General features: G+C 53.1%; 1 protein-coding gene across 1 annotated transcript; it reads left to right on the top strand.

Annotated features, from left to right (window-relative positions):
• Positions 1–333: 333 nt before the first annotated feature.
• SLC6A17 (solute carrier family 6 member 17) lies at positions 334–24,318 on the top strand. The gene is made up of 12 exons (XM_069875631.1): positions 334–501; positions 9,892–10,296; positions 14,011–14,168; positions 14,445–14,571; positions 15,274–15,455; positions 16,772–16,882; positions 17,871–18,112; positions 18,807–18,999; positions 19,358–19,550; positions 19,741–19,900; positions 20,468–20,630; positions 22,666–24,318. Exons 2-12 carry the CDS (start codon positions 10,011–10,013, stop codon positions 23,032–23,034), a joined length of 2,184 nt encoding a protein of 727 aa, XP_069731732.1. The 5' UTR covers positions 334–501; positions 9,892–10,010; the 3' UTR covers positions 23,035–24,318.
• The last annotated feature ends 522 nt before the right edge of the window (positions 24,319–24,840 follow it).

Raw genomic sequence — 24,840 nt, 5'->3', positions numbered from 1 at the left:
CATTCCTATTTTCTTTTGATGCAAGAGCCCCCTCGGAGAGGAAAGGGGGGGGGGGGCGGCCCGACACCCCAGCTTTGACGTGCAGCCCCGGTGACTCAAGCCTGCGTCAGGGGCCGCGTGTCCCTTCTTTATTTATTTTTTTATTGCTTTTCCTTTTTTTTTTTTTTTTGTCTTCTGGAGTGGAGTTACCTCCCCTCCCGCGAAGAGGAGTGAGGCAGCGCTGAGCCCAGCGCGCATCTGCCGAGCGGCGGCAGGGGAGGAGGAGGAGGACGAGGAGGAGGAGGAGGGGAGGACCCCGAGCATCTTCTCCACCGGCACCCGCAGCTTCCCCGCTTCCCTGCGGGCACCGGAGCCGCGTACCAGCCCAGCCGCCCGGCCTCACCCTTCCCCGCGCTGGGGCAGAGGCAAAACTGCTGGATTTACCCCGGGAACGGGCCAGTTTCTCCGAGGACCCGGTCAATCTCACCCTCCCCGGGAGCTCCGGGCAGCCGCAGCGCCGAGGTGAGGCTGCTCCCTCCGTTCTCCCGTTCCCGGGGATGCTCTCCACCTCTCCGGGTCCTCCCTGCCCTGCCTGCCCCCTCCCCACCTCTGCTTGCCCCCTCCCCACCTCTGCCTGCCCCCTCCCCGCTCTGCTCGCCCCCCTCCCTGCTCTGCTCGCCCCCTCCCACCTCTGCTGTCAGGGTCTTTCTGGGCAAGGTGCGCGGAGAGGGGTGCCACCTCCGTCTGGAGGCACCAGGCGTGGCCCTAAGGGTGGTGGCACGAAGGGCTGAGGGGACACACACACACACACGCGTTTTGACACAGCAAGTGGCTCCAGCCACCCCGGCGAGGCTGGGGGCGGCTGCCGGGGGGCTCGGGTTGGCGGGGGGTTTATCCCCTCCGAGCTGCTGCCTGAGGATGGGTAGAAACGCAGCTTCCAGGTTGACCTTGACGGTAACATTGGGAGAGGAGAAAGCATTCAGCTGCGCTGGGTATTTCATTCCTGGCTTTCAAAGTGTTTGGTGTTTATTTTCTGTCTTTCTCTCTTTTTTTTTTTCTTTTTTTTTTTTTTCTTTCTCTCTGCTACTCCCTGAATGGAGGTGGCTGGTTTTGAGGCAAAAAAAAATGAGGTTTGGGGTCCTGGTTTTGAATAAGTCTCAGTATAAAGTGTGGGGAGTCTTTATTCCCTTCCGTGCATTTACTGATGTGCCCAAAGGTGCGTGTTTTGGGCTGGCGTCTTGGCCAGGTGCAGACTTGCATCACTCTGGCGATGTGAAGCTGTAGACTGGCTGAAAAATCTGGCTCCAGCTCTTTGTAAAGGACCCAGAAGGTGAAATCCTGCTTCTCAGCTTGTGTCTGAGGCACCTGAGGTTTGAATCCACCAGGAGCTGATGCAATTATTTCTGGTCTTGATAGGAAAAAAACCCAAAATGCCACGGCAGCTGAACTATTCTTGGCAGGGCGTAGAGTTTCTCGTGAATATTTCTCTAGAGGTGTCGGGACTAGGTCAAGGAACCTGGATGGTGGTTTGAGTGCAGCTCGGCTGCTTGGAAGGGAAATAAAATGTGGGTCTGAGCTGTCCTCTGGGATATATGGGAGATGGCTCTGCTCAAGTCAATCGGAATAGAAAATGGCTTGGTTTAAATCTGGAGTGACTCCACGGGTACTTCAGGCTTGCACAGAGCAAGGATTGGAGTTATAACAGTGCCAAGCTGGAGTCATGAGGATCAAATTTACCCTAGATCAGATGCTGACCTACGCACATCCAGACTAAACCGTTGCCTTGGGAGGAGGGGTTCTGATTTTACCCCATCCTGGATCGCTGTTTAGACTTGTTTGTTTACAAACATAGCAGCAGCTTCATGAATTACAATAGGAAAAACAGAGCTTATAGAGGGATTGGGGTGCTGCCTATTTGCTGCCTTTAAGATCAAACCTGGGCTGGTTTTGGGTTCAGTCACTAGCTAATGGGTGAGTTAAGAGAGATCACGGAGATCTAACTGGAAAAAGATCATCTGGTGAATCAAACAGGGCCCTGAAGGAATCATATGACATTGGCTTTGATATGGAGTCACGCTACTGCAGCTGATGTATGTTTTTATGATACTAAATGAAGGATGAAAGGAGACCAAATGTGATGAATCAATGGGTTCATACACTTCGTGACAAACCCAAGTGCCAAGGCTTCCCCTCCTCCTGTGCTGTTGTGTCTGTCTCATGACCCATCTGCAAAACTGCTTTTTCTGAAAGTTTGTTGGTACCTATTAAAGAAGAATCGCTGTAATGTCACAGCCTGCCACGGGGCACAAAACACCTGGGCTGGCGTCGGTGGGAGACGCACCCACCTCTAGGGTGGAGCAGGTGGTGGCTGCTGGGGTAGTTCCATCTCTGTCTGCCTTTATAGGAGCTGGGGATATTTATAACACCTGGGTGCTTTTGCTGGCAAAAGCCACTTAGGTAGGTGTAAGACAGAAGTGGAGGCAGCTCTGATTCATCAGTGAACATGAACCGCTCCTGTCTCATGATGCTAAAGTGGGCCTGGATGTTCACACAGGAAGGACGCGGATACAGAGCATCTCCAGCTCCTCCAGCAGGGAAATGCTGGATGTGTGCCGCCGAGCTGCTCTCAACCCCATGCTGGGGCCAGGAGCTTGGTTTCCAGCAAAGCTTCTTGTGGGTGCCGTAGTCTTCAGACCCCATGTGCTCTGCTTTCTGCTTACACTGACCCTGTCCAAAGCTTGTGCCTCTTCACACGTGGGTGTAAAGGAGGGAGCACACCAGGATGCAGCTCAGTGGTGGGACTGAGTCACTGGATGGCATCTCTGCAGGGTGTTGAGAGCCTGGTGCTAATTAACAGGGTTCGTTTAAAGAAGGGGAGAGAGGGAGCAGCCCTAATGAGCCCAGATGGCAAAAACCTTCCCAGTGGAGTCACAGAGGATGGGCAGGGAGGAGCAAGACCCAGCAGTGAAAATATTTAAAATAGAGGCATCTTGGATTCGGCCTTGGCTTGTGGAAGGGAGGTTTGCGTGACAAAGGCTGCAGGAAGGTCTTTTGAGCAGGGCTAGGAGGGATCAGAGATGCAGTGTTTCCACACTGGGCAAAGATCTCTTCTCAGGGCTTTGAAGTGGGGCTTGGGTGCTGCTGGCAGGGTCTTGCCCTTGGTTTCTAGGGGCTTGTAAGAGTGGGATACCTCCCAAAGGTGGAATAACCCTAGAAGAACCTTTCCTAGCATGGAGGCTCTCCTGACTGCAGGGACCTGCAGGTAGGGCCTGGAGCCATTTTTCTCATGGTTTGGTCTCAAATCCGTGATGTGCACCCAGGGCTCCTGTCCTTCACTGCTTGGTTTTGCAGTGTACAGGGGATAATGGGAGGGATGCTTGTTTCTTTCCTCTGCCTGGTTCTTTTCCTCCTCCTGGTTCCTGGGTGACCCTGGATCCATCTCATCACTTTCCTGCTTAATCCTCTTCATCTGCACCAAACAGCCCAGCCCTGGTTGCAAGGTTTCCCTGGCCCCATGTGTGGTGGGGGGAATGGGAAGCTGCAAATCGATGCTTAGATCTCCCAGCCTGAACCTGAGAGTGGCCTTCCACCTCCTGAAACCCCTCTGTGCCCCTGGCCCCTTTGCTTTTCCCTCCTTTCCCTGCTCTGTGACCTTGATGGAGTGAGCTGGACCTTCCTGAGCCTGATGAGCCAAATTCTTCACCAGGAGCAGTGGGGGCTTTGCCTGGAAGCTTAGTGCAGTATGGTCCCAGCTGAAGGAAGAGAGGTGATGGGAAAGGGAGGGACCAGCAGAGAGTACCCATGGTTTAAATGTTAATTTTGCATTCACTCGATCTCAGCCTTTTTGTTCCTGACTCAGTTTCCCCTTTTTGGACTCAGGGTGTAAGTGGAGAATTTCGACACAGAAGAGGAGAAATGTCCCACTGTGCCTGTCCTTCAGACTCAGAGCACATTTCCTGCTGGTGGCTGCTCTCCCTAGAGGCTGCTGTAAATCTCTAGTTCCTCCCCACCTGCCTCTGCACTCCCAGACCTAGCTGAAAGCTTTGCTGACGTGTTTCCAGCCTGCTTTATTGCTCCCCAGCTGCCTTCCTGAGAAAGCAAAGAGGAGCCAAGGCAGGACACGGGGCTTGGAGCATCCCTCCTCCGCTGAACAATTTGTGATGCTGCTGACAGGGCTGGGCTGGGGGCCGTGGTGCCCTCAACTCCTGGAGGGCTTCACTCATCCTAAATAGCAGCTTTTCCCCAGTGGGTGTTTCTGTCTTCAGCTAGGATTGATAACAGCCCTGGGCAGGGATTAAACACCTTGAGTGTAGCAAAGCTGGAGCTTCTCCATCTCTGCCCTTTCCCTGGGTGGGGTGAATCCAGTTTGTACCATGCCAAACCATTGCCGTGCACCTTCAACAGGCTGCGTGCTGTGGCTCCTGAGCTGTCAGTGCAGAGGGCGGTCAAGGCCACCCCTGTGTCACCAGGACAGGTGAAACGCAAATGGGGGATCGGCAACATGGTGCAAGCAGGAGCCCTGTGCTTAGCCAACAAGTCTGATATGGGAGAGGAGGTTGGGGGTTGGTGGCTGCTTTGCATGGGGGCTGAGGTCCTGCAAGGGGTTAGGAATGAAGGCACCCATCAGAGACCATGGAAGTGGGAATCCCATTAAGGAGATACCTAAGGATGCCAAGTGGGGGGAGATGCAGGAGGTAAGTTCCCCCCAGAGACAACCCAATGGTTCTTTCCCCAGTGTCTCCCCTTGCTGTGCCCCTTGGCTGCTCTCAAGTGATCTCTAGAGACACTGGCACCAACCCCAGCACAAACTGGTCCTGCCATAAGAAAAGCCACGGTGCCTCTCTGGGCACCAGCGTGGGTGACATCAACACCAGTTTTTACCTGGGCAAGGCAGCTGCTGCAAAGGCACCTCTGGTCTGGCAGTGCAAGCGAGGTTATTAAAAGCTTTGGGCTTGGAAAGACCCTAATCTGTCTTCTAAAGAGAAAGAAAAAAATGCACGTTTAAGAAAATTAAGGTCATGAGGACTAAGTAAACAAACTGAATCTCCATCTGTCAGTGACAAGGGTTTTCTATCTCTCTCTGGCCTGGGAAGCTCCTGGTTGTCAGCTGATCTGCCTTGTCTTTCTTGCAGGGTGGTTATTATTTTTGGCAGATGAATTCTTGATTAAATTCCCTTTTCAATCAAAGAAATGAGTGGAAATACCTTTCTTGGATTTGGATTGCACTTTTCAATTTGAGGGCTGCGGACCCTGGGGCTGATGTAAAATGCTGGGAAATCACTAGGGGAGCTCTGTTGATCTCAGTGTTCCCTGGATGAGGTCCCCATGCTGGGCTGGTCAGTGACTTTGTGTTGATTCGAGATGGTTCATCTCGTGGTATGGGCAGGGATGTGGACGGCAAAGGTTGGGTGCACCCATGGCGTTGCTGTTGCCCCCTCTCCTTCAGGCCTGGGTCTCCTCTGGGCAACACCACCATCACTAGACTGGGCCTGAACCATCTGGGAGAGCAGGATCTTCCCAAGCAAACCATTGGGACAAAGTGACAGAGCCATGCTGGAATAAAGAGTTGGACCTCTGCCGTGGTTTTCCTCTGCTCTGGTTCAACTTGGGCAAATCTCCCATGGGGAGGAAGACTTGTACCTCTGCTCCTTCACCCTTGTCTCATCCTCTGGTGTTGTCTCACCAGCCTAGAGAGCCTTTGCCCCAGGAGAGCAGCTAAGCACTCTCTTTGATTCCCAGATCCTTTGGGAATGTTGTTTTCTTGAAAACCCTCCAAGGAGCTGAGAACATTTGGGGCTTTGAAGATGCTTGAAGAAACCTGCTTTTCAAGGACTACTGTGTCCTGCCACCTCTCAGCTCCTAAGGATAATGCTGGGGGAGTGGGAGGTGGGGAATCTAAACTGAGAAGGGGGAGAGGTAGAGATCCAGAGAGAAGTGCTGTGGGGTCTGTCCTAACCCTGTGGTGCTGGCCTGGCTCAACACCACCTCTCTGGGAGGTGGGCACCTGGCGCCTCTGAGGCTTTGCTCCAAGGAAATGAATTGTCCCAGGAGAGAAGTTTGGGTACCCTCATGACAGGGCACCGAGCTCTGGGAGCTCAGCCAGCAGGTCCTAGGTCTCCAAGGCTCTATCCCTAACAGAAACAGAGACTTTAGTCCCTGTGGCTGAGTCCTACTGAAGGTCTGAGTCACCCTCACTCAGAAGGAGCTTAAGTGGCTGCTGAGCAGACAGGGAGCAGCAAACAACCTGTGGGGGATTTGACCAGGTTTGTGCTAATGTATACAGAGCCTGATCCAAAATCGATGGAAATCCCAGTGATTTCCTGGCTGCTGGATGAGGCCCTTCCCTACCCTGTGTGCCTGTCGCAGTTGCGGCTGAGGATGCTCCAGCCCCAGGCAGCCACGTGCCGGTAATTGCCACGATCGCGCCATGAGTGGTTTACGTGAATGAGCCCTCGTTAGGAAATTAAACATTGCTGGGCCAGGCTTGAAAGAATAATTTAAACGGCTTCTCTGGGGGAGTAGGATCCAAGAAAGATGTGGAGCCGACAAGGTTGCTTGGCAACGGATGCAGCCAACAGCTGAAAATAGCTTTTCTAATAGGAACAGAGCCTGGCAAAGAGGGAACTTTCTTCAGGGGTGAAAAAACACCAAGGTAAGGGTGAGGAAGGGTGAGGTTTCCTCCTGACAATGCTTTGCTTCCTTCCCACACTGGATTAGGACCTTGGTGCACTGGTTGGGATGGGCTTTGCTGCCTGGGCTGAACCCACTGCTGTGAAAAGGTTTGGAATTGAGAGCTAAATTGGGTCAAAAAGATTGATGTGTGTCTGAAGGAAAGAAGATCTGCAGATGGCTCTGGAAAACCATGAGTTGCCCTTTGGATCACCAGAGGGGACAGTGGAAGGTCCATCCTGCATCATAAGGGAGAGCTTATCGCTGTCTACAACTCGCTGAAAGCAAGTTGTGGAGAGGTAGGTGTTGGTCTCTTCTCCCAAGTGATAGGAGTGGTGATAGGACGAGAAGGAATGGCCTCAAGTTGCACCAGGGCAGGTTCAGATTGGACATCAGGAAAAAAGTCTTCACTCGGAAGGGTTCTCAGGCACTGGCAGAGGCTGCCCAGCATGGTGGCGGAGTCCCCATCCCTGGAGGGGTATAAAAGATGGGTAGATGAGGTGCTCAGGGATCTGGTTTAGTAGTGGGCAGATAGAGTTGGGCTTGATGATCTCCAAAGTCTTTTTCAACCAAGTGATTCTGTGATTCCTTGATTCTATGGAATCTATGATTCCGTGATCATCTGTCTTGGTAGAGACTGGCCACCTGCACTGAGCATGTACTGAGCAAGGACTGCGCTGATGGGTTATTGGTGCAGCATCACCTGTGAGCTGCCACTTATGTCTTGTATGAGCTTTGAACTGAATAAGAAAGCCCCCAGGGTGAGATGATGCTGTGGCCAGGCTGGGGTGAGACAGGTCCCCAGGCATAGCACTATTACTTTCCCAGGGGCTGGTGACCATCCTGGTGTCCCTTAGGAAGAAGGAATGGAATGCAGAGAAGAAGCAAACTCTCATTCTGGAGAGTCGATTCGCATCATGCAATATTTCTTGTGGAGATTCTGTGTCTGCTTCCTAGCTGGTGAACCTCCAGAGTCCCAACTGGGGCAGAAACTGCCAGTCAAACCCCAGTTCTCCCTGTAAGGCAAAGAGGGATGTGATACTTTTCCGAGGCTGGGAAGCCCCAGCCCAGCAGAGTGGATTTCCCTGATGCCCCAAGGCTTTTCAAGGTGGCGGTGAGCATTGTGGGGCTGAGCCACATCATGGGCACTCCCTGGAACGCCTCCATGGGGCATCACTCCTGCAGACGGAGTCTATGAATCATAGAATAGTTTGGGTTGGAAGAGACGTTAAAGATCATCTAGTTCCAATCCCTCTGCTATGGGCAGGGACACATCCCACTAGATCAGGCTGCCCAAGCCCCATCCAACCTGTCCTTGAACACCTCCAGGGGTGAGGCAGCCACAACTTCCTGGGGCAACCTGTTCCAGTGCCTCACCACTCTCATTGTGAAGAAATTCTTCCTTATGTCTAGTCTAAACCTGCTCCTCTCCAGTTTATACCCATTGCCCCTCGTCCTATCACTACAAGTCTTTGTAAAAAGTCCCTCCCCAGCTTTCTTGTAGCCCCTTCAGGTACTGGAAGGTTGCTATAAGGTCTCCTTGGAGCCTTTTCTTCTCCAGGCTGAACAACCCCAACTCTCTCAGCCTGTCCTCATATGGAAGGTGCTCCAGCCCTCTGATCATCTTTGTAGCCTCCTCTGAACCTGTTCCAACAGTTCCATATCTTTCTTATGTTGAGGATTCCAGAACTGGACACAATACTCCAGATGAGGTTTCACAAGAGGGGAATAGAGGGGCAGAATCCCCTCCCTCTCCCTGCTGGCCACGCTGCTTTCGATGCAGCCCGGGATACAGTTGGCCTTGTGGGCTGTGAGTGCACATTGCTGGCTCATGTTGAGCTTCTGATCAACCAGCACCCCAAGTCCTTCTCTGCAGGGCAGCTCTCAATCACATCATCCCCCATCCTGTGTTGAAATCAGGGATTGTCCCAACCCAGGTGTAGGACCTTGCACTTGACCTTGTTGAACTTCATGAGGTTCTCACAGCCCCACTTCTCCAGCCTGTCCAGGTCCCTCTGGATGACATCTCATTCTTCCAGTGTGGCAGCTGCACCACTCAGCTTGGTGTCATCTGCAAACTTGCTGAGGGTGCACTCATTCTCACTGTCTATATCATTGGCAAAGATATTAAACAGCACTGGTCCCAGTACAGACCCCCGAGGGACACCACTTCCCACAGATTTCCATCTGGACTTTGAGCCATTGACCATTACTCTCTGAATACGACCATCCAACCAGTTTCTTATCCACCAAACAGTCCACCCATCACATCCATATCTCTCCGATCTAGAGAGAAGGATGTTGTGGAGGACCACGTCAAAGGCTTTACAGAAGTCCAGATAGATCACATCTGTTGGTTTTCCCATGTCCACTGCTGCGGTTACCCCATCATAGAAAGCCACTAGGTTGGTCATACAGGACTTATCCCGGTGAAGCCGTGCTGACTGCCGTTAGTCACGTCCCTTTCTCCCTGCCCATCACCACACTAGCAGTCAACTCACGCTCCTAGTCGCGCTCCCTTCAGGGATCCAAAAATTACCCTGCCTGTGCCCATCACGGCCCAACACTCATGGGATCTGGTACCATCAATTTGGGAAGTGAGGCAGTGGGGGCAAACTGGTGTAACATGTGAGTGCTCTGGGACTGGTATGGCTGGTCTGAGGTGAAGGCTGGGAAGGTGGAGGGGGAGAGACAACTGATGGCTTTCCTTGGCTGCTGCTTGTTTGCAGCCGTTATCTGTTGTAAGGCTGTCTGGGAAGATTTAGCTGCTGGCTCCCAGGCTTTTAAGTCTCTGACTCCTGATAATGTCTAGGGATGGAGAGGTAGCCTTGGCGTTTGTCACCGTCCCTCCAGTGCTTCTGAGCCAAGGGGCCAGGAGGAGAGGGAGCAGAGCAAGGAGAGCAGAGCCTTGGCTGGTGGTGCTGCTGGCCTCGGAACGGGGTTGTTAAAGGATAAAGGAGGTGTCACAGCAATATGATTTGGCTCCATCACTTGTCACCATCCCCTGCAGCCCAGGGAAATTCTTTCTTGTGGGTTGTAGGAGGCTCTACTCCATGAATGCTGAACTGCGGAGTTGCTCCTGGTCTGTCATTCATGGAGTGGGGGCACTTGGCGTCTCCCAGCCCAGAAGGAGGTCCCCAAGGCATGAGTCAATGGACATCTTCTCATGGTGCTGCCGCTCCCACCAGCACAGGACACATAGGCCAAGGCAAAACCAACTGTGTTGACCCATTCCCCACCCAGGTCCTACTGATGAAGAGGAGGTGAGGCCTGAGCTGTAGCTCATACAGGTACTGTTCCCTGCAGGACGCTCATCTCCCCTCGCGCCATCCCACCCCCGGGGGCCACGTAGAGTCATCCCGATGCCAAAGAACAGCAAGGTGACGCAGCGGGAGCACAGCAGTGAGCATGTCACCGAGTCAGTGGCCGACTTGCTGGCCCACGAAGAGCCCGTGGACTACAAACGCAGCATCCTCAATGTGACAGGGGAGACCTGGGACAAGCAGAAGGATGGAGAGGAGGAGCTGGATGCTGAGAACCGGCCTGCATGGAACAGCAAGCTGCAGTACATCCTGGCACAGATCGGCTACTCCGTGGGGCTGGGCAATGTCTGGCGCTTCCCCTACCTTTGCCAGAAGAACGGAGGAGGTGAGATTTGGGGCACAGATGGGCTCAGCTTTTGGGGAAGGAGGTATGGCCCAATCCTGCCTTGGTGCATGTTGGGATGTGGATCCTGGGGCGGGACAGGGACTGTTTGGGTTCTAAAGGGGGAAAGGAGCAGCTGGGAGCTGTTCACTGCAGTGCGTGCATCAGTGCAGAGATGCAGGAACCTCCAGGATGTCTGCCTGCATGCTCCAAAGTCAAGGCAAATCCCAGGCTGGGAGCCAGGATTTCTTGCTTCAACCCCCAACTATTTCCCATGGTCCTGAAGCCAGGTTGTGGAGGCTCCAGCCCCTTCCCTAATCCTCCTTCCAGCCATCCCATTCTCCCACCCAACCCCGTGAGGGTGGACCTCATGACTGTCTACAGCTGCCTTAAAGGAGGTTGTATCGAGGTGGGTGTTGGTCTCTTCTCCCAGGTGATGGACAAGATGCAATGGCCTCAAGTTGCACCAGGGCAGGTTCAGATTGGACATCAGGAAAAATGTCTTCACTGAAAAGGTTCTCAGGCACTGGCAGAGGCTGCACAGGGAGGTGGTGGAGTCCCCACCCCTGGAGGGGTTTTTAAAAGATGGGTGGATGAGGTGCTTAGGGATCAGATTTGTAGTGGACAGCTACTGTTGGGCTTGATGATCTCAAAGGTCTTTTCCAACCTAGTGATTCTATGATTCTGTGCCTCCCTACTGTGGACTTACAGGAGCAGCCCAGAGGGCCAGGTCTCTTCCAGCCGTGCTCAGTACCTTTCATGACACTGATGAGAGGGTGGGTTGCTCATCATTAATCCAAACCCAGCACTCATGGCCCCTCTTCCATAGCACTGAGCCTTGCAGCCAAGGGAAGCATCTTGTGCTGAGTGGCATTGAATGAAGCCAGTATCAGCCCAGCTTCCCCTTCATTCCCTTCCCCTCCCCTTCTTCCCAACACTGCATCATTCACCATGCCCCCAGCCCTGGAGCTGGCAAGCCTTCAGCGCTTTCAATAATTAAAACATCTTTGGTGTCATCTTCACAATGAGTCATTCTCCCAAACGAAGACCTGTGCAGTCAGCACTTCGCACCCCAGGCTGCTAGCATTCCCATCACCCTCCCTTCCCAGCTGGGATGGAGCACAGATACTGCATCCCATCTGCTGGCACACTCAGCTCCCAGTACACTAGTTTGGGTCCAGGTGAGGCTCAGTTTTGGTGCAGCATTGGCTTCGCATGCTGTGTTTGCCCTGTTGCAAAGCCAATGAAGGGGTCTCAGCATGGTCTTGGGTTGCAACAAGGAGCTGCAAGCATTGCAGGGCTCCGGTGCTGCGTTAGCTGCATTGCACGTGCCAGTGCGCGTGTGCATTGGGTGCAGCAGGGAGGGTTGCATGTATGACCTGAAGGATGTCAGAGCCTGGAGTAAATTCAGGGCTGGGTTAGATCAACACAGCCCTGCTGGCTTTGTTACACAGCTCTACGTGTGGACTGTGACTTCCATGCAGGTTTTCTGATTCAATAAGACTGGCAACCAGCTCAGACCTGGAGTGTAGAGACTCAGAGTCCTCCTTCTCTGTAAACCCATAACCCAGCTGTGCCTCAGTTTCCCCGCTGGCACAGCAGTGAATAACTAACTGTAATTAGTGCAATGAGTAGAAGTTTCTCAGTGTATGCTGAGGTCTCTGCTGTCCTGTGTTGTTGTGGGGCTTTCGCATTGGGTGTTGGGAGGCAGGAGTTTCAGCTTGTGTTCCCAGGCTGGAACTCATCCTGGTGAATTCCCTAGCAATTCCAGGGCTGAATTTTCTGTCAGTGTCAGGGGAGCATTATGCAAGTGTTTTTAGACAAAAAGCCGGATGAAGTGAGGAATGGGGACAAGGAATTGAACCTGCAACAACCCTGGGACCCACCGCAGCAGAGATGGGTGTGCTGAATTGGAAGCTAGTGACTCAGCCCCAACTTCTGGTGGGATACACGGACACCGACACAGGTACTGAAACAAGCTGGTTGTAGGAGCAATTCACTGTTGGGTGACATCTTCCTACAGCAGGTCTCAAAAAATGTTTTACAGGCTGCCCCATCCATTGCCCCTATTTTACAGATGGGGAAACTGAGGCATGGAGCTTCAGCCGTAGATTGCGGAGCTTTCCTGCACTCCACATGAGTCACCTCTTATTTTTTTTCACCCAAGTGGCATTTTCCTCCTCTGTCTCATGGGGCAGACACTGATTTTTCTGCCTTTTCTTTCCACCACGTTTAACCTCATAGCCTCTGTCTGGGGTTCTCATCAGGCTGTCAGGCTGGTGCCAGACAAATGGATGTGGGAGCTGGGGTGTGATGGACAGACCACTTCTGGGTGTGCTGAGCAGCCCTGGGACGTGGTGGCAGCTGCTGCTTTCTCTCCTGTTCCCTCGACAGGCATCTGCATGGGAGGACGGCTGCATGCCTGTAGCAAGATGGGCTGGAGCCAGATTTCCAGGACTCGATGTGCTGGGAGCTGGCAGTGCTGCCCATTGTGCTTCCACACCGGTGCTGCTGGGCACAGCAACGCATAGGCATCAGCTGATGCTCGTCTTTCCAGAGATCACAGGAAGAAAATCTCCAATACTGGACAAATTTACATCTCAGTCTGTCCATCTGTCTCATCTCTGTCCATCTGCACATCAAGATGTAGATGCCCAGGAGGGTGTTGCAGAGATGGGATGCTCATGGTCCTTCCTGAATGACGTGCTTTCTGCCTCTCCTTTCATCTTCCTCATTACCCTGGGCCTCTGCATCTTAATGTGTCTCCCCACCTGCGCTTCTAACACATCATTCCCCAGCCCACTGCCAGCATGCTCAGCCCGGGACAGGATTGTGGGTGAACCACTTTGCAGGTCCAACGCTTGGACCAGCATCAGCTGCTGCAGGTCCTGCCTGAGGCAGGGGTGTCTGTCACCAGGGTGTAAATCCAAACAGGAATGTGTCCAACACAACCAGGCTCTGGTGTGTGCCTTTGGATTGCCTGCCACCCTGCGGGAGCGAGATACAAGCTCCTAAACCTGTTCCTCAGCCCCTGGCAGGAGGTTGGAGTAATCAGCTGGGCACTGCAGCGTGAGTCATTGCATCCTTTACGGTCACTTCGTTACGCTTCAGCAATTGCTAATTTCTCTGTGGCTTCCTCAATTAGGCAGAGATTATTAACTGAGTTTCTAATTTGAACTGTTTCTACCCCTAACAGAGGACCTCTTTCTGCACAGTGCAGTGTTTGGTGTGGTGGATGGTGCTACCGAAGATGTGGGTGTTGGCGAGGGGGTGTATCAGTGCAGGTTGTGCTTGAACATGCGTGTGCAGGCAGGACCTGGGTGAACAGGAGGGTTCCTGCCTGCCTCTGTGTCTGAGATGGCTGGGACCATGCGCACATCCCCAGGGGCTGGTTTACGGAGGTGTCACTTTGCAAGTGGGACCATGTGTCTGTACCAATGCAGAGTGTCTTTAGTTTCATCAGGGTTTATCCCACGTGTACCCACACTGGCAGGGGATGTTGCAGCCTCTCCTTACACATGCGTTTGCTCCTCTCCATGGCTATCTTCTCTGCTACCCAAGCACTGATCTGCATACCCAGATCCACTGCAAATGAACTGATGAATAAGGCAGAGCCTGTCCCTGCTCTTCCCTGCCTGCCCATCCCTGTCCATCCATCCTTGGTTGCATCAGAGCAGGCAGAGACAGCCCCATGATGAGCTTTCTCTCCCCTGCCAGGTGCCTACCTGGTCCCATACCTGGTCCTGCTCATCATCATCGGGCTCCCCCTCTTCTTCCTGGAGCTGGCAGTGGGACAGCGGATCCGCCGGGGCAGCATCGGTGTCTGGAATTATATCTGTCCTCGCCTGGGGGGCATCGGCTACGCCAGCTGCCTTGTGAGTGCACCCATGGGTCCCCTCAGATCTCCATGTCAGGGTGTGCAGAACGGCTTTAGAGGCTGCAAAGCAGAGGGTGGCCTGGGAGTAAACTTTTTGGGGCCCCACACAGAGGTTTGAGAAGTCAAGAGGAGTTTTTTCAGCTCCACCCATGGGTCTAGGGCTGGGTGGGAATGGGCACATCCTCTGATCCCAGCACCCCTGCTCCCTCCAGATCTCTGCCCAGCAGAAGGCGTGCTGGGGGATTTAACACTGTGTCCTCCTTCTTACCCCCAGGTCTGTTTTTTTGTTGGTCTCTATTACAATGTCATCATCGGCTGGAGCATCTTTTACTTCTTTAAGTCCTTCCAGTACCCTCTTCCCTGGAGCGAGTGCCCCATCGTGAAGAATGGTTCAGTGGCTGGTAAGGGACGGCTGCTGGTGCCAGGGGAAGTTCAGCTGTAAGGGAACAGTTCCCAGGGAAGGGGGGCTGTGGGACACAGGGGACCCTCAACATCTGTAGCTGTTACAGGTTGGGGACACTGGAGGTTGAGGTGTCTTTTAGGGCACTGTGTCCTCTCCTGTCCAGTTGCCTTGATCATACGGAGGTGTTTCCCCTGGATTGAATGAGTCTCTCCCATGCTCTCCCCTTGCTGTCTGTCCTCACTGATGGGATTTGATGCCAGTTGGGGATCCAGTGCTTGGGTCTCCAGGCTGCCTCAGTGCTCAGGGCCAGGATCCGGCCCAGGACCATGGAGGGAGGCAGCGAGAGCCAGGCAGGGCTCACCTGGCTGCTCCATCAGTGCCTGACGGAGATGCTGATGGAACTAATGGTGTATAATAACATCTGAGCACCTCCTTGGGACACTCTGATAGGGTTTATAGCAAATGCAAATGTCTCTCCTAGTATTTAACATCTTATTTTCACCTGACAATGGCTTTATGTCCTGTCTCTGTGTTTTCCTAATAAAAAAAAAGAGCCTTATTAGTTCCTGTTCCTTAGTTTTCCTGCCTTTCCTGGCTGGCTCCAGCAGGTCTTTGATATTAATTGGTGTTCCTCCCCTAAGAGTTGGTGGGTGACTCTCCCCCAACCCCCTCATGCTCTTTTGCCTCTATTTGGTTACAGTTGTGGAGACTGAATGCGAGAGGAGCTCAGCCACCACCTATTTCTGGTACCGAGAGACCTTGGACATCTCCAACTCTATCTCAGAGAGTGGGGGGCTGAACTGGAAGATGACCCTGTGTCTGCTGGTGGCCTGGAGCCTTGTTGGCTTGGCCATGATCAAAGGCATCCAGTCCTCAGGGAAGGTGGGTAGCGGTGACCACCTGATCCTGGTTATGGTCTGTTATTGAGGCAGAAACATCCTACTGGGACCCTGATCTGGAGTGGCTGGGGGTCCCCTGGGATGCTCACACCCGCTCCAGAGTTGGGGCCGTCTCTGAGATGATCAGGAATAAGATCAAAAGAGAGTGTAGGGAAGATGTTTAGTCCAACTGACACTCACAGCCGCAGCCCAGGACTCAGCCACATCAGGTGAGACAAATCACCTGCCCAGCCAGAGCATTTGGGGGCTGTCAACTGTCAGATCCCCTGATGCACGGCACCTGAGTAGATGTTGGAGGAAAACCGAGCCCTCCTTCATGGGGGGAGCACTGGGACTCCATGCAGGAGAAGCAGGCAAGGGAGGAAGAGATTGCTTTGGGAAAGGGATGCGGTTAGCTTGCAGAGGCATTTCAAGCAAGGCTGTGTAAGCAGTGGAGTTGGATGGAGAAGGCTATGGTCTCCTGGCACACTTGAACATCCTTTTCTCCAGATGTGCTCTGCCAAACATCCAATGCCTTAGCATGAAGCAGAGGGCAATGAGACCCCTGTCCCACAGCCGCAAGAGCAGGGTGGTGGGAGTGAGCTGCAGGGACAGGACCACGGCAGCAGGTCTCCCCTGCCCAAGATGAAGTCCCAGCTACACCTGTATTATTGGGGCATTGGAAATGTGCTCCATGCCAGGAACCAGCTGTGGCTACCTGCAGCCCTGGGCAGATGCTGGAGGAAGGGAATGGTGGGTGCAGAGCTGTCCTTCCCTTGGGCTCACAGAACACCAGAGGTTTGTGTTTCAGAGATTTTCTAAGCCAGATCCAGCATCTTCACATTCAGCAGCCACAGCAGATTTTCTGTCTTAAGAGTGCCCAAGCACTTTGCGAATCCACTGCAGCGCTTGTAACATCCTGCACTCAGACATCAGAAAAAAAATTTTCATGGAAAGGGTCATTGGGCACTGGCAGAGGCAGCGCAGGGAGGGGGTTGAGTCATCATCCCTGGAGGTGTTTAAAAGATGGGTGGATGAGGTACTGAGGTGCATGGTTTAGTGATTGATAGGAATGGTTGGACTCAATGATCCTGGGGGTCTTTTCCAACCTGGTGATTCTGTGAGGAGTCCCACAGCTTAATCCTGCACTGCCTGCAGAGTAGACCTCATTGTGCGGAGGGTAACCCTCCCTTCTCCCCCATAGTGGTGTCCTTGGCTTGGATGTTTCCATCATGGCTTGGCTTGGACATCAGCCATAGGTGACTGAGCTCACTGGGCAAGGAATGAGGTTGAGCCGATGTTGCCTCCCTCTTGCCCTAGGTGATGTACTTCAGCTCCCTCTTCCCCTACGTGGTGCTGGTTTGCTTCTTGGTGCGGGGACTTCTGCTGCGCGGGGCGGTGGATGGGATCATGCACATGTTCACACCCAAGGTGAGACCCTCCAAGCCCCACAGACTCTAAGCAGGTTCTCATTCCAGCTGGCCACACCCTATTCTCCCTTATGCTCCCTACCCTCAAACCAAGAGTACCAACCCCAAACTGCCTTGGTGATCCTGATAAATCATCAGCACCCTAAAACCAGGGGACAGTCACAGCCAAGAGCCTCACAAACTCGCCATCCTGGAGCACCTTTGAGCCTCAGCATCACTCCCGTCACCTTTCATTGCCCAGACGCCAGTGTAGGGGTGGGAAGGTGTCCAAGGCAATCTATTTTAAAGCTTCATGGGAAGATACTGGCTGGCAGCAAAACTTCCATTGGTGGCATGCATCCCTTAATTAAACAGCTAATTAATTAGTTAAGCAGAGATGTAGATGAATCAACTCAGGCGGTGAGGCTCTTAAAAGATATTAATTATGATCTCTTGATGAATGATGCTCAGAGGCCTCCAGCTTGCAGCTCTGGCTCGCAGGAGAGGGCGGATGTGGCTGGGGGATGGGAGGTTAAACAAACACACCAGCTGAGACCTTTGATTGCAGGTGCTCCAGGTGCTCTGGAAGCAGTAGATGGCTGAGGGAGGATAGACACCCATTGCTGGGTGGCGGGTGGCTCCCTTGGGTTCAGAGACAGGGATGTCAGATCCCAGGGCAGCTGGGTGGTCTATTGGGAAGCTGTAGGGCTTTACACTGGGAGATCAAGCGCCCAGCTTGGGCTCTGGGGCAGATGGAGCACTCAGAGACACGATCAGATCAAATCTTTGCCTGCCTCTCGCCATGCCTCAGTTTTCCCCTCTGTGAGAAAGAGAAAAAGGACCTATGAGTGCTGGGTAATGCGAGACCTGATTGTGGTAGATCAACGGCCAGGGCTGCTCCAAAACCAGCCCATGTTGTAGGCACAGCATCCTTTTAATTTCGCTCTGGCTCCAATGGAATGAGTTGTGAGGCCACTGAACCACCTAACTACTTCTGTCTCCCTTCCAAGCTGGACAAGATGCTAGACCCTCAGGTGTGGAGAGAGGCAGCTACACAGGTTTTCTTCGCCCTGGGCTTGGGCTTTGGTGGAGTCATCGCCTTCTCCAGCTACAACAAGCAAGACAACAACTGCCACTTTGATGCCACGCTCGTCTCCTTCATCAACTTCTTCACATCTGTCCTGGCCACTTTGGTTGTGTTTGCTGTGCTGGGCTTCAAGGCCAACATCATGAATGAGAAATGTGTGGTGGAGTAAGAGGATTTGCTTTTTCTCTGTTTGGGGTGGGCAGGTCTTTGCGGCTGCTGGTTGTGGTAGGTCTGGGGGCAAAAGAGTAGGTGCCCCGGAGAGAGCTCAAGCTCCTGATGGTCAGGACCTGGATCTCCAGAGATGTCCCACTGTAGCTGAGGCAGTTGGGTATTCAGTGCTTCCAGCCTAAAATTCAGCTCTAGGATGGTCTCCTCATCTGAAAATTGAGGGTAAATCAAACGTGTCTGGTCGTATCACCTGGGTTCTTCCCAGTTTTGACTCATCATAGGATCCACTTCTTTGCAAGACTAAGGGAGCTGCTGTGTTGTACCCCAGAAGCAGCTGGAGGAAGGTGAATTTGGGCACCTAGTGTTGTCTTTAGACAATGACCTGAATCCATAACAATCCTGGCCATGTGGCGTGGAGTCCCAGAGCAGAAGGGAAGCCACAGGACCACATGGCTGAGAAGGAGGCACTGAGAGTTACCTGGTGTTACCACTTCTGCGTCCTCTGTCACGTGGCCTAATGCAATGTTTACTTACACCTTGGGAAACTGCAAAGAGGTCCTCTGTCTGGGTCCTGATAATGTGACCCAGGAGGTTCATCCTGCCTGTGCAAAGGCAGGATGATCAGGCCCCATCTTCTCTACCCAGGGAAGAAGGGAACATCTCTGGGTAACCAGGCTCTGTTCTCCCTTAGGAACGCTGAGAAGATCTTGGGCTACCTGAACACCAATGTGCTGAGCCATGACCTCATCCCACCCCATGTGAACTTCTCCCACCTCACCGCCAAGGACTACAATGAGATGTACAGGGTGATAATGACAGTGAAAGAGGGGCACTTCAAAGAACTGGGTTTGGATGCCTGCCTGTTGGAGGATGAACTCAACAAGGTACCTGGTGGCATTCCTAGTAGGACCAGGAGATCACTTACTCCATTGCCTCTCCCTGGTAGGATCTGCTCTACTTGTGTGTCTGCTAGCACATGGATCTGGAAAAACTCTTTTAGAGGGATTCCCTCTTTCTATGATCTTCCCCAGCACACAGTGGTTCTTCCTGGGGTGGGAGAAAGATCTGCCCATAGCAAGTCTGGCAGGGTCAGCACTGTTTCCAGGCTGGGCTACCAGACTGGGTTTTTCTTTCATCAGAGTGGTTCAGTGCAACAGGAGAGACCAGAGACATGCAGGAGCTTGTAGGCTGTGTCCCTGACATGTTTCTCCTCATCTTGTGGTCCTCTCTTCCCCTGAACAGTCGGTGCAAGGAACTGGCCTGGCCTTCATTGCTTTCACAGAAGCCATGACCCACTTCCCAGCCTCACCATTTTGGTCCGTCATGTTCTTCCTGATGCTGATAAACCTGGGCTTGGGGAGCATGATCGGGACCATGTCTGGCATCACTACACCCATCATCGACACCTTCAAGGTGCGGAAGGAAGTGTTCACAGGTGAGGTCTTTTCTCCCACATCCTCCTGGGGTAGGGCTGGAGGGTCCCCATTGCCCTGGGGGTCACTCCAGAAAAGTGTGAACATAGTGGATGTGTTCTGGGCCCTGCTGATGCAGGGAATGGATCTTGTTGTGGAGGCTTTCATTCACCGCACGATGCTCTGCTGACTGTGCCTGTTTGCTTCCCACAGTTGGTTCCTGCATCTTTGCCTTTGTGGTGGGACTGATCTTTGTGCAGCGCTCTGGGAATTACTTTGTCACCATGTTTGATGATTATTCAGCCACACTGCCGCTCACGGTCGTGGTCATCCTGGAGAACATCGCTGTGGCCTGGATTTATGGCACCAAAAAGTAAGGCATTTGTAGAACATAAAGAAGAGCTGTGTTGTAACTCATGGCTAAAGTCCCCCTGTCCTTCCAGCTCTTTTCCAGATGACGTTTTCTCCAGGAGGCCAGCTCTGAAGGAGCAAATGCCCCAGGGTCAGCTACTTCATAGAGGCAGGAACTCAGTTCACCTTGATCCTCTTGGCCTGCCCTGGGTGTAACACAGCCCCAGGAGCAGGTTCTTCTAGAGGGTATCTCCTGTTGGTTGTGGTGCTCCGTCACCTGAGATTCCTGTCTTGTCTGAGGATTTCAAGCCCTTCTGGAAGGGAACCTTGTTCCCCCACTGCCTGCTCTTGTCATTCACAAGTTGGCCAAGGCAGAGGTGGCTCTGCCTAGTGCTCCAATGGGCTTTTCCTTAGGAGGTTTCCAACCAGTCCTATAGGCTTGAGGGACACAGTTGCTCATCTGGATCAGCTTGGGTTCTTCTTCAGGCTCTGCCTTGAGCATGAGCATGCATTCCAACAGGGGCTCCTGGGAGGGAGTTTTTCACTTGGAGGTGGGGAACAGCGTGGTTCCATCTCTTTTTCTCGGCAGGTTTATGCAGGAGTTGACAGAAATGCTGGGTTTCCAGCCTTACCAGTTCTACTACTACACATGGAAGTATGTCTCTCCCATCTGCATGGCCGTGCTCATGACCGCCAGCATCATCCAGCTGGGAGTCAGCCCCCCCGGCTACAGCGCATGGATCAGAGAGGAGGTGAGCACAGCTCCCCTCCCCACAGCCATCTCCACTCAAAGTCTGACTGAGCAGGGGGCAGCTGAGAGCTGGAGACCAGCCTGGTCTTACCACCTCTGCATGTTTCTCCTCCCCTCTCCTGCTGGACAATGTCCTGCCTGTGGCTGCTTATCCTCTGCAGGCAGTCAGGTTTGTGCATGCTGCCCAGAAATCTCCAGCCACCTCTGACCATGGACTTAGTTTGAGGTTGGGTTTTGGTTTGCCTCCACAGCTCCATGCTGTGTGCAGGGCCATGTGTGCAGGCGCACACTCTCCTGGATGGAAAACTGGTTGGCTGGAGGGCCCAGAGAGTGGTGGGAAATGGTGTTAATTCCAGCTGGAGGCCAGTTCCAAGTGGTGTCCCCAGGGCTCAGTGCTGGGTCCAGCCCTGTTCAATGTCTTTATCAATGACCTGGATGAAGGCAGCGAGTGCACCCTTAGCAAGTTTGCGGACGACACTAAGCTGGGTGGAAGTGTTGACCTGCTGGAGGGTAGGGAGGCTCCAAAGGGATCATAGAATCATAGAATAACCAGGTTGGAAGAGACCCACTGGATCATCAAGTCCAACCATTCCTATCAATCACTAAACCATGCCCCTTAGCACCTCATCCACCTGTGCCTTATACACCCCCAGGGAAGGTGAATCAACCCCCTCCCTGGGCAGCCTCTGCCAGGGACCAATGACCCTTTCTGGGAAAAATTTTTTCCTAATGTCCAGCCTAAACCTCCCCTGGCGGAGCTTGAGGTCATTCCCTCTTGTCCTGTCCCCTGTCACTTGGGAGAAGAGGCCAGCTCCCTCCTCTCTACAACGTCCTTTCAGGTAGTTCACAGAATCACAGAATCACAGAATAACCAGGTTGGAAGAGACCCACCGGATCATTGAGTCCAACCATTCCTATCAAACACTAAACCATGTCCCTCAGCACCTCATCCACCCGTGCCTTAAACAGGTGCCCCTCACCAGCTTCGTTGCTCTTCTCTGGACTCGCTCCACACCCTCAACATCCTTCTTGTGGTGAGGGGCCCAGAACTGAACACAGGATTCAAGGATCTGAACAGGCTGGACCGCTGGGCAGAGTCCAATGGGATGAGGTTTAACAAGGCCAAATGCCGGGTCCTGCACTTGGGGCACAACAACCCTGAGCAGCTCCAGACTAGAAGTCTGTCTAGAAAGCTGCCTGGAGGAGAAGGACCTGGGGGTGTTGGTTGACAGCGACTGACCATGAGCCAGCAGTGGCCCAGGTGGCCAAGAAGGCCAATGGCATCTTGGCTTGGATCAGAAATGGTGTGGCCAGCAGGGCCAGGAAGGTTCTTCTCCCTCTGGACTCGGCACTGGTGAGACTGCTCCTCGAATCCTGTGTTCAGTTCTGGGCCCCTCACCACAAGAAGGATGTTGAGGCTCTGGAGCGAGTCCAGAGAAGAGCAACGAAGCTGGTGAGGGGGCTGGAGAACAGGCCTTATGAGGAACGGCTGAGAGAGCTGGGGGTGTTTAGCCTGGAGAAGAGGAGGCTGAGGGGAGACCTCATTGCTCTCTACAACTACCTGAGAGGAGGTTGTAGAGAGGAGGGAGCTGGGCTCTTCTCCCAAGGGACAGGGGACAGGACGAAAGGGAATGGCCTCAAGCTCCACCACGGGGAGTTTAGGCTGGACATTAGGAAAAAATTTTTCCCAGAAAGGGTGATTGGTCCCTGGCAGAGGCTGCCCAGGGAGGGGGTTGAGTCCCCTTCCCTGGAGGGGTTTAAGGCACGGGTGGACGAGGTGCTAAGGGGCATGGTTTAGTGATTGATAGGAACGGTTGGACTTGATGATCCGGTGGGTCTCTTCCAACCTGGTTATTCTATGATTCTATGTCTTTTTCCTTGATTTAAATCCACCTTCTGATAGCTTCACATGGTGCCCCTGAGGATGAAGCCTGACAGGAGGCAGCAAGAATTGCCTAAGCCTTAGGAGATGTCGTACATGGTGTGCATCACCTTTGCTGTAACAGTCCCTTGACACTAATATCTGTCTGTTCCAGGCTGCAGAAAAGTTCCTTTTCTACCCAAGCTGGGCCATGGCTATTCTCATCTCTCTGATCATCCTGGCATCCCTTCCTCTACCTCTGGTCTTCATCCTCCGTCAGTTCCACCTCATCTCAGATGGCTCCAACGCCCTCTCTGTCACCTATAAAAAGGGCCGGATGATGAAGGACATCTCCAACTTGGAAGACAATGATGAGACCCGCTTCATCCTGAGCAAAGTGCCCAGCGAGACCCCATCCCCTATGCCCACACACCGTTCCTACCTGGGTCCCGGGAGCAACTCCCCCATGGAAATGAGCAGTGCCCCCAATGGACGATACGGGAGTGGGTACCTACTGGCCAGCACCCCTGAATCTGAACTGTGATGATTGCCTGCCGACCACCCCCACTGGGAGAGGAGGTCACTGGGGAGTGGATCCTGGCTGTCCAGGCAACAGGAAAATCAATTAAGAAGAAAGATGAAGAAGAACCCCCTCTTAAAATTGTACCCAAAAGCAGCCATTTCTACAGTGACATCGGGAAGAAGGGACTGCGGGAGGGGCAGGACTCCTCCAACAACCCTCAGCTGACAGGCTTGCCTTTCAGGGAAGGGAGGAGGAACAAGGGACGCTGCAATATCTTGCCAAGAGTTGTTTCCACACAGCTTAATTCTGAAGCAAAGAAATCTCTCTTTTCTAAGCAGCTGATGGTTGGAAAAAGGACCTGGCGGCAGGTGGAAAGCCAACCGTACTTCCTCCTGGAACCCAGAGCTCTTCTCTCCCTGACTGTTGTCCTTTAGCTGGGAGGAGTCATGGCCTTATTCCAACGAGCACAATTAACCGTCGGTGTTCATAGCACAAAACGGTGCTGCTGTTGTCACCATTGGTGTTGTTGTAGTATCTCCTGTAGTTTTTAGCACTATGGACACACCCAAATAACCCCCAAATCTTGACCAAGGTTGGTAGGGAGCAGCATGGGGCTGGCTGAGATGTTGCAATGTGTGAGACAGTGGATGGTGGATCCTTGGGATAGGTTTTGTTACCACCAGCAATGGGGCAGCGTCTGTGGGGTCTTCTGAGGCATGAAGATGTCACGTCAGCATTGTGTCACGTTCATGATGTCCCTGTCAGCGTGTTCTGTGGTTGAGCAGTTATCAATCATGCTGAGTGTCAGAAGCACCTCTGAAGTGAGGGGGCTTTGGATGTGGGAGTATGTGTGTGGGCCTGGATAGGGTTATCATGGTGGGGGTCAGGAGCACTCTCCTGGAATTACTCCTGACACATGGAATGCTCTGCTGAACCAAAATCCCTGGCATGGTGATTGTCTCCTCTTGCTGCCCACTTTGGATGCCCCAGAAGGACGTGCAGAGACACTGTGGGGCATCCAGTGCTACCACAGTCCTGGTTGAGCTCTCAGGAAGCCACCCCCTGACTTATCTCCCTTGCACCCACCAGCTGAGATGAGCTAGGCAGGGAGAATCCCTGGACACGTGTCCTCATTTCTCATAGCTTTGAGCCAGGGTGTCTGCATTGCCTCCCATTGCACCTCCCCAGAAGGTCACCGACCTTCGGCCCTTGGGGACAGCAGGTTTCTGCTGAGCAGCAGTTCTTGGGAGGCAGTGCCAGGACCTTATGTCCATGGCAGCTCTTGATCCAGGACTGGGGGCAGGAGGGGCCTTTTTAGAGCCCAGGGGCCTTTATCGTGCCCCTCCACATTGTCTGGCGACCAGATGGATGTGACCTTATGCTGTTTTTCCCCAAGCTAAGAAAGATTGTGATCTCCCAACTCTCTGTCTCTCCTGCTGGGACTGAAGGTCATTTCCCTGAATCCTCCATGTGGCTGAGCATTCTGTCAAGGGCACCAGCATCTTCCTCCTTTCTCCACAGAGAGCAGGAGCCTGCTTGCACCCTCTCAGTGCATTGCTATGGCCTCCAAAAGCCAGTGGAGCTCCTCATCCTTGGTTCTGCTGGGCTTACATCATGCATGATGTTACTTGAAGCCAAACTGAAGGCCAGGTTTGTGAGTGCTTGCCCACAGTCCCCTCTTTCCTCCACTTTCCTATCAATGGATTTTCTTCCACCTCAATTCTCCTTTCAGCTGAGAGGCAAAGGCAGAATGGACCCGGTGCATCTGCCACATCCTTCACTTCTCTTAGCATCCCAGGGGCCAGGAGGTCCTGCACGATGGCATTT

The sequence above is a fragment of the Phaenicophaeus curvirostris genome, chromosome 24, assembly GCF_032191515.1.
Source record: "Phaenicophaeus curvirostris isolate KB17595 chromosome 24, BPBGC_Pcur_1.0, whole genome shotgun sequence".
Lineage (NCBI taxonomy): Eukaryota > Metazoa > Chordata > Aves > Cuculiformes > Cuculidae > Phaenicophaeus > Phaenicophaeus curvirostris.
This window is presented reverse-complemented; position numbering and strand designations above follow the sequence as displayed.

Bases quoted from the DNA above. Each gene is read 5' to 3' on its own strand.
- SLC6A17 (XM_069875631.1), top strand. From the start codon at position 10,011: ATGCCAAAGAACAGCAAGGTGACGCAGCGGGAGCACAGCAGTGAGCAT. The intron at 14,169-14,444 runs GTGAGTGCACCC...TCTTACCCCCAG, and splicing joins TCGGCTACGCCAGCTGCCTT to GTCTGTTTTTTTGTTGGTCT. The intron at 19,000-19,357 runs GTACCTGGTGGC...TCCCCTGAACAG, and splicing joins TGGAGGATGAACTCAACAAG to TCGGTGCAAGGAACTGGCCT.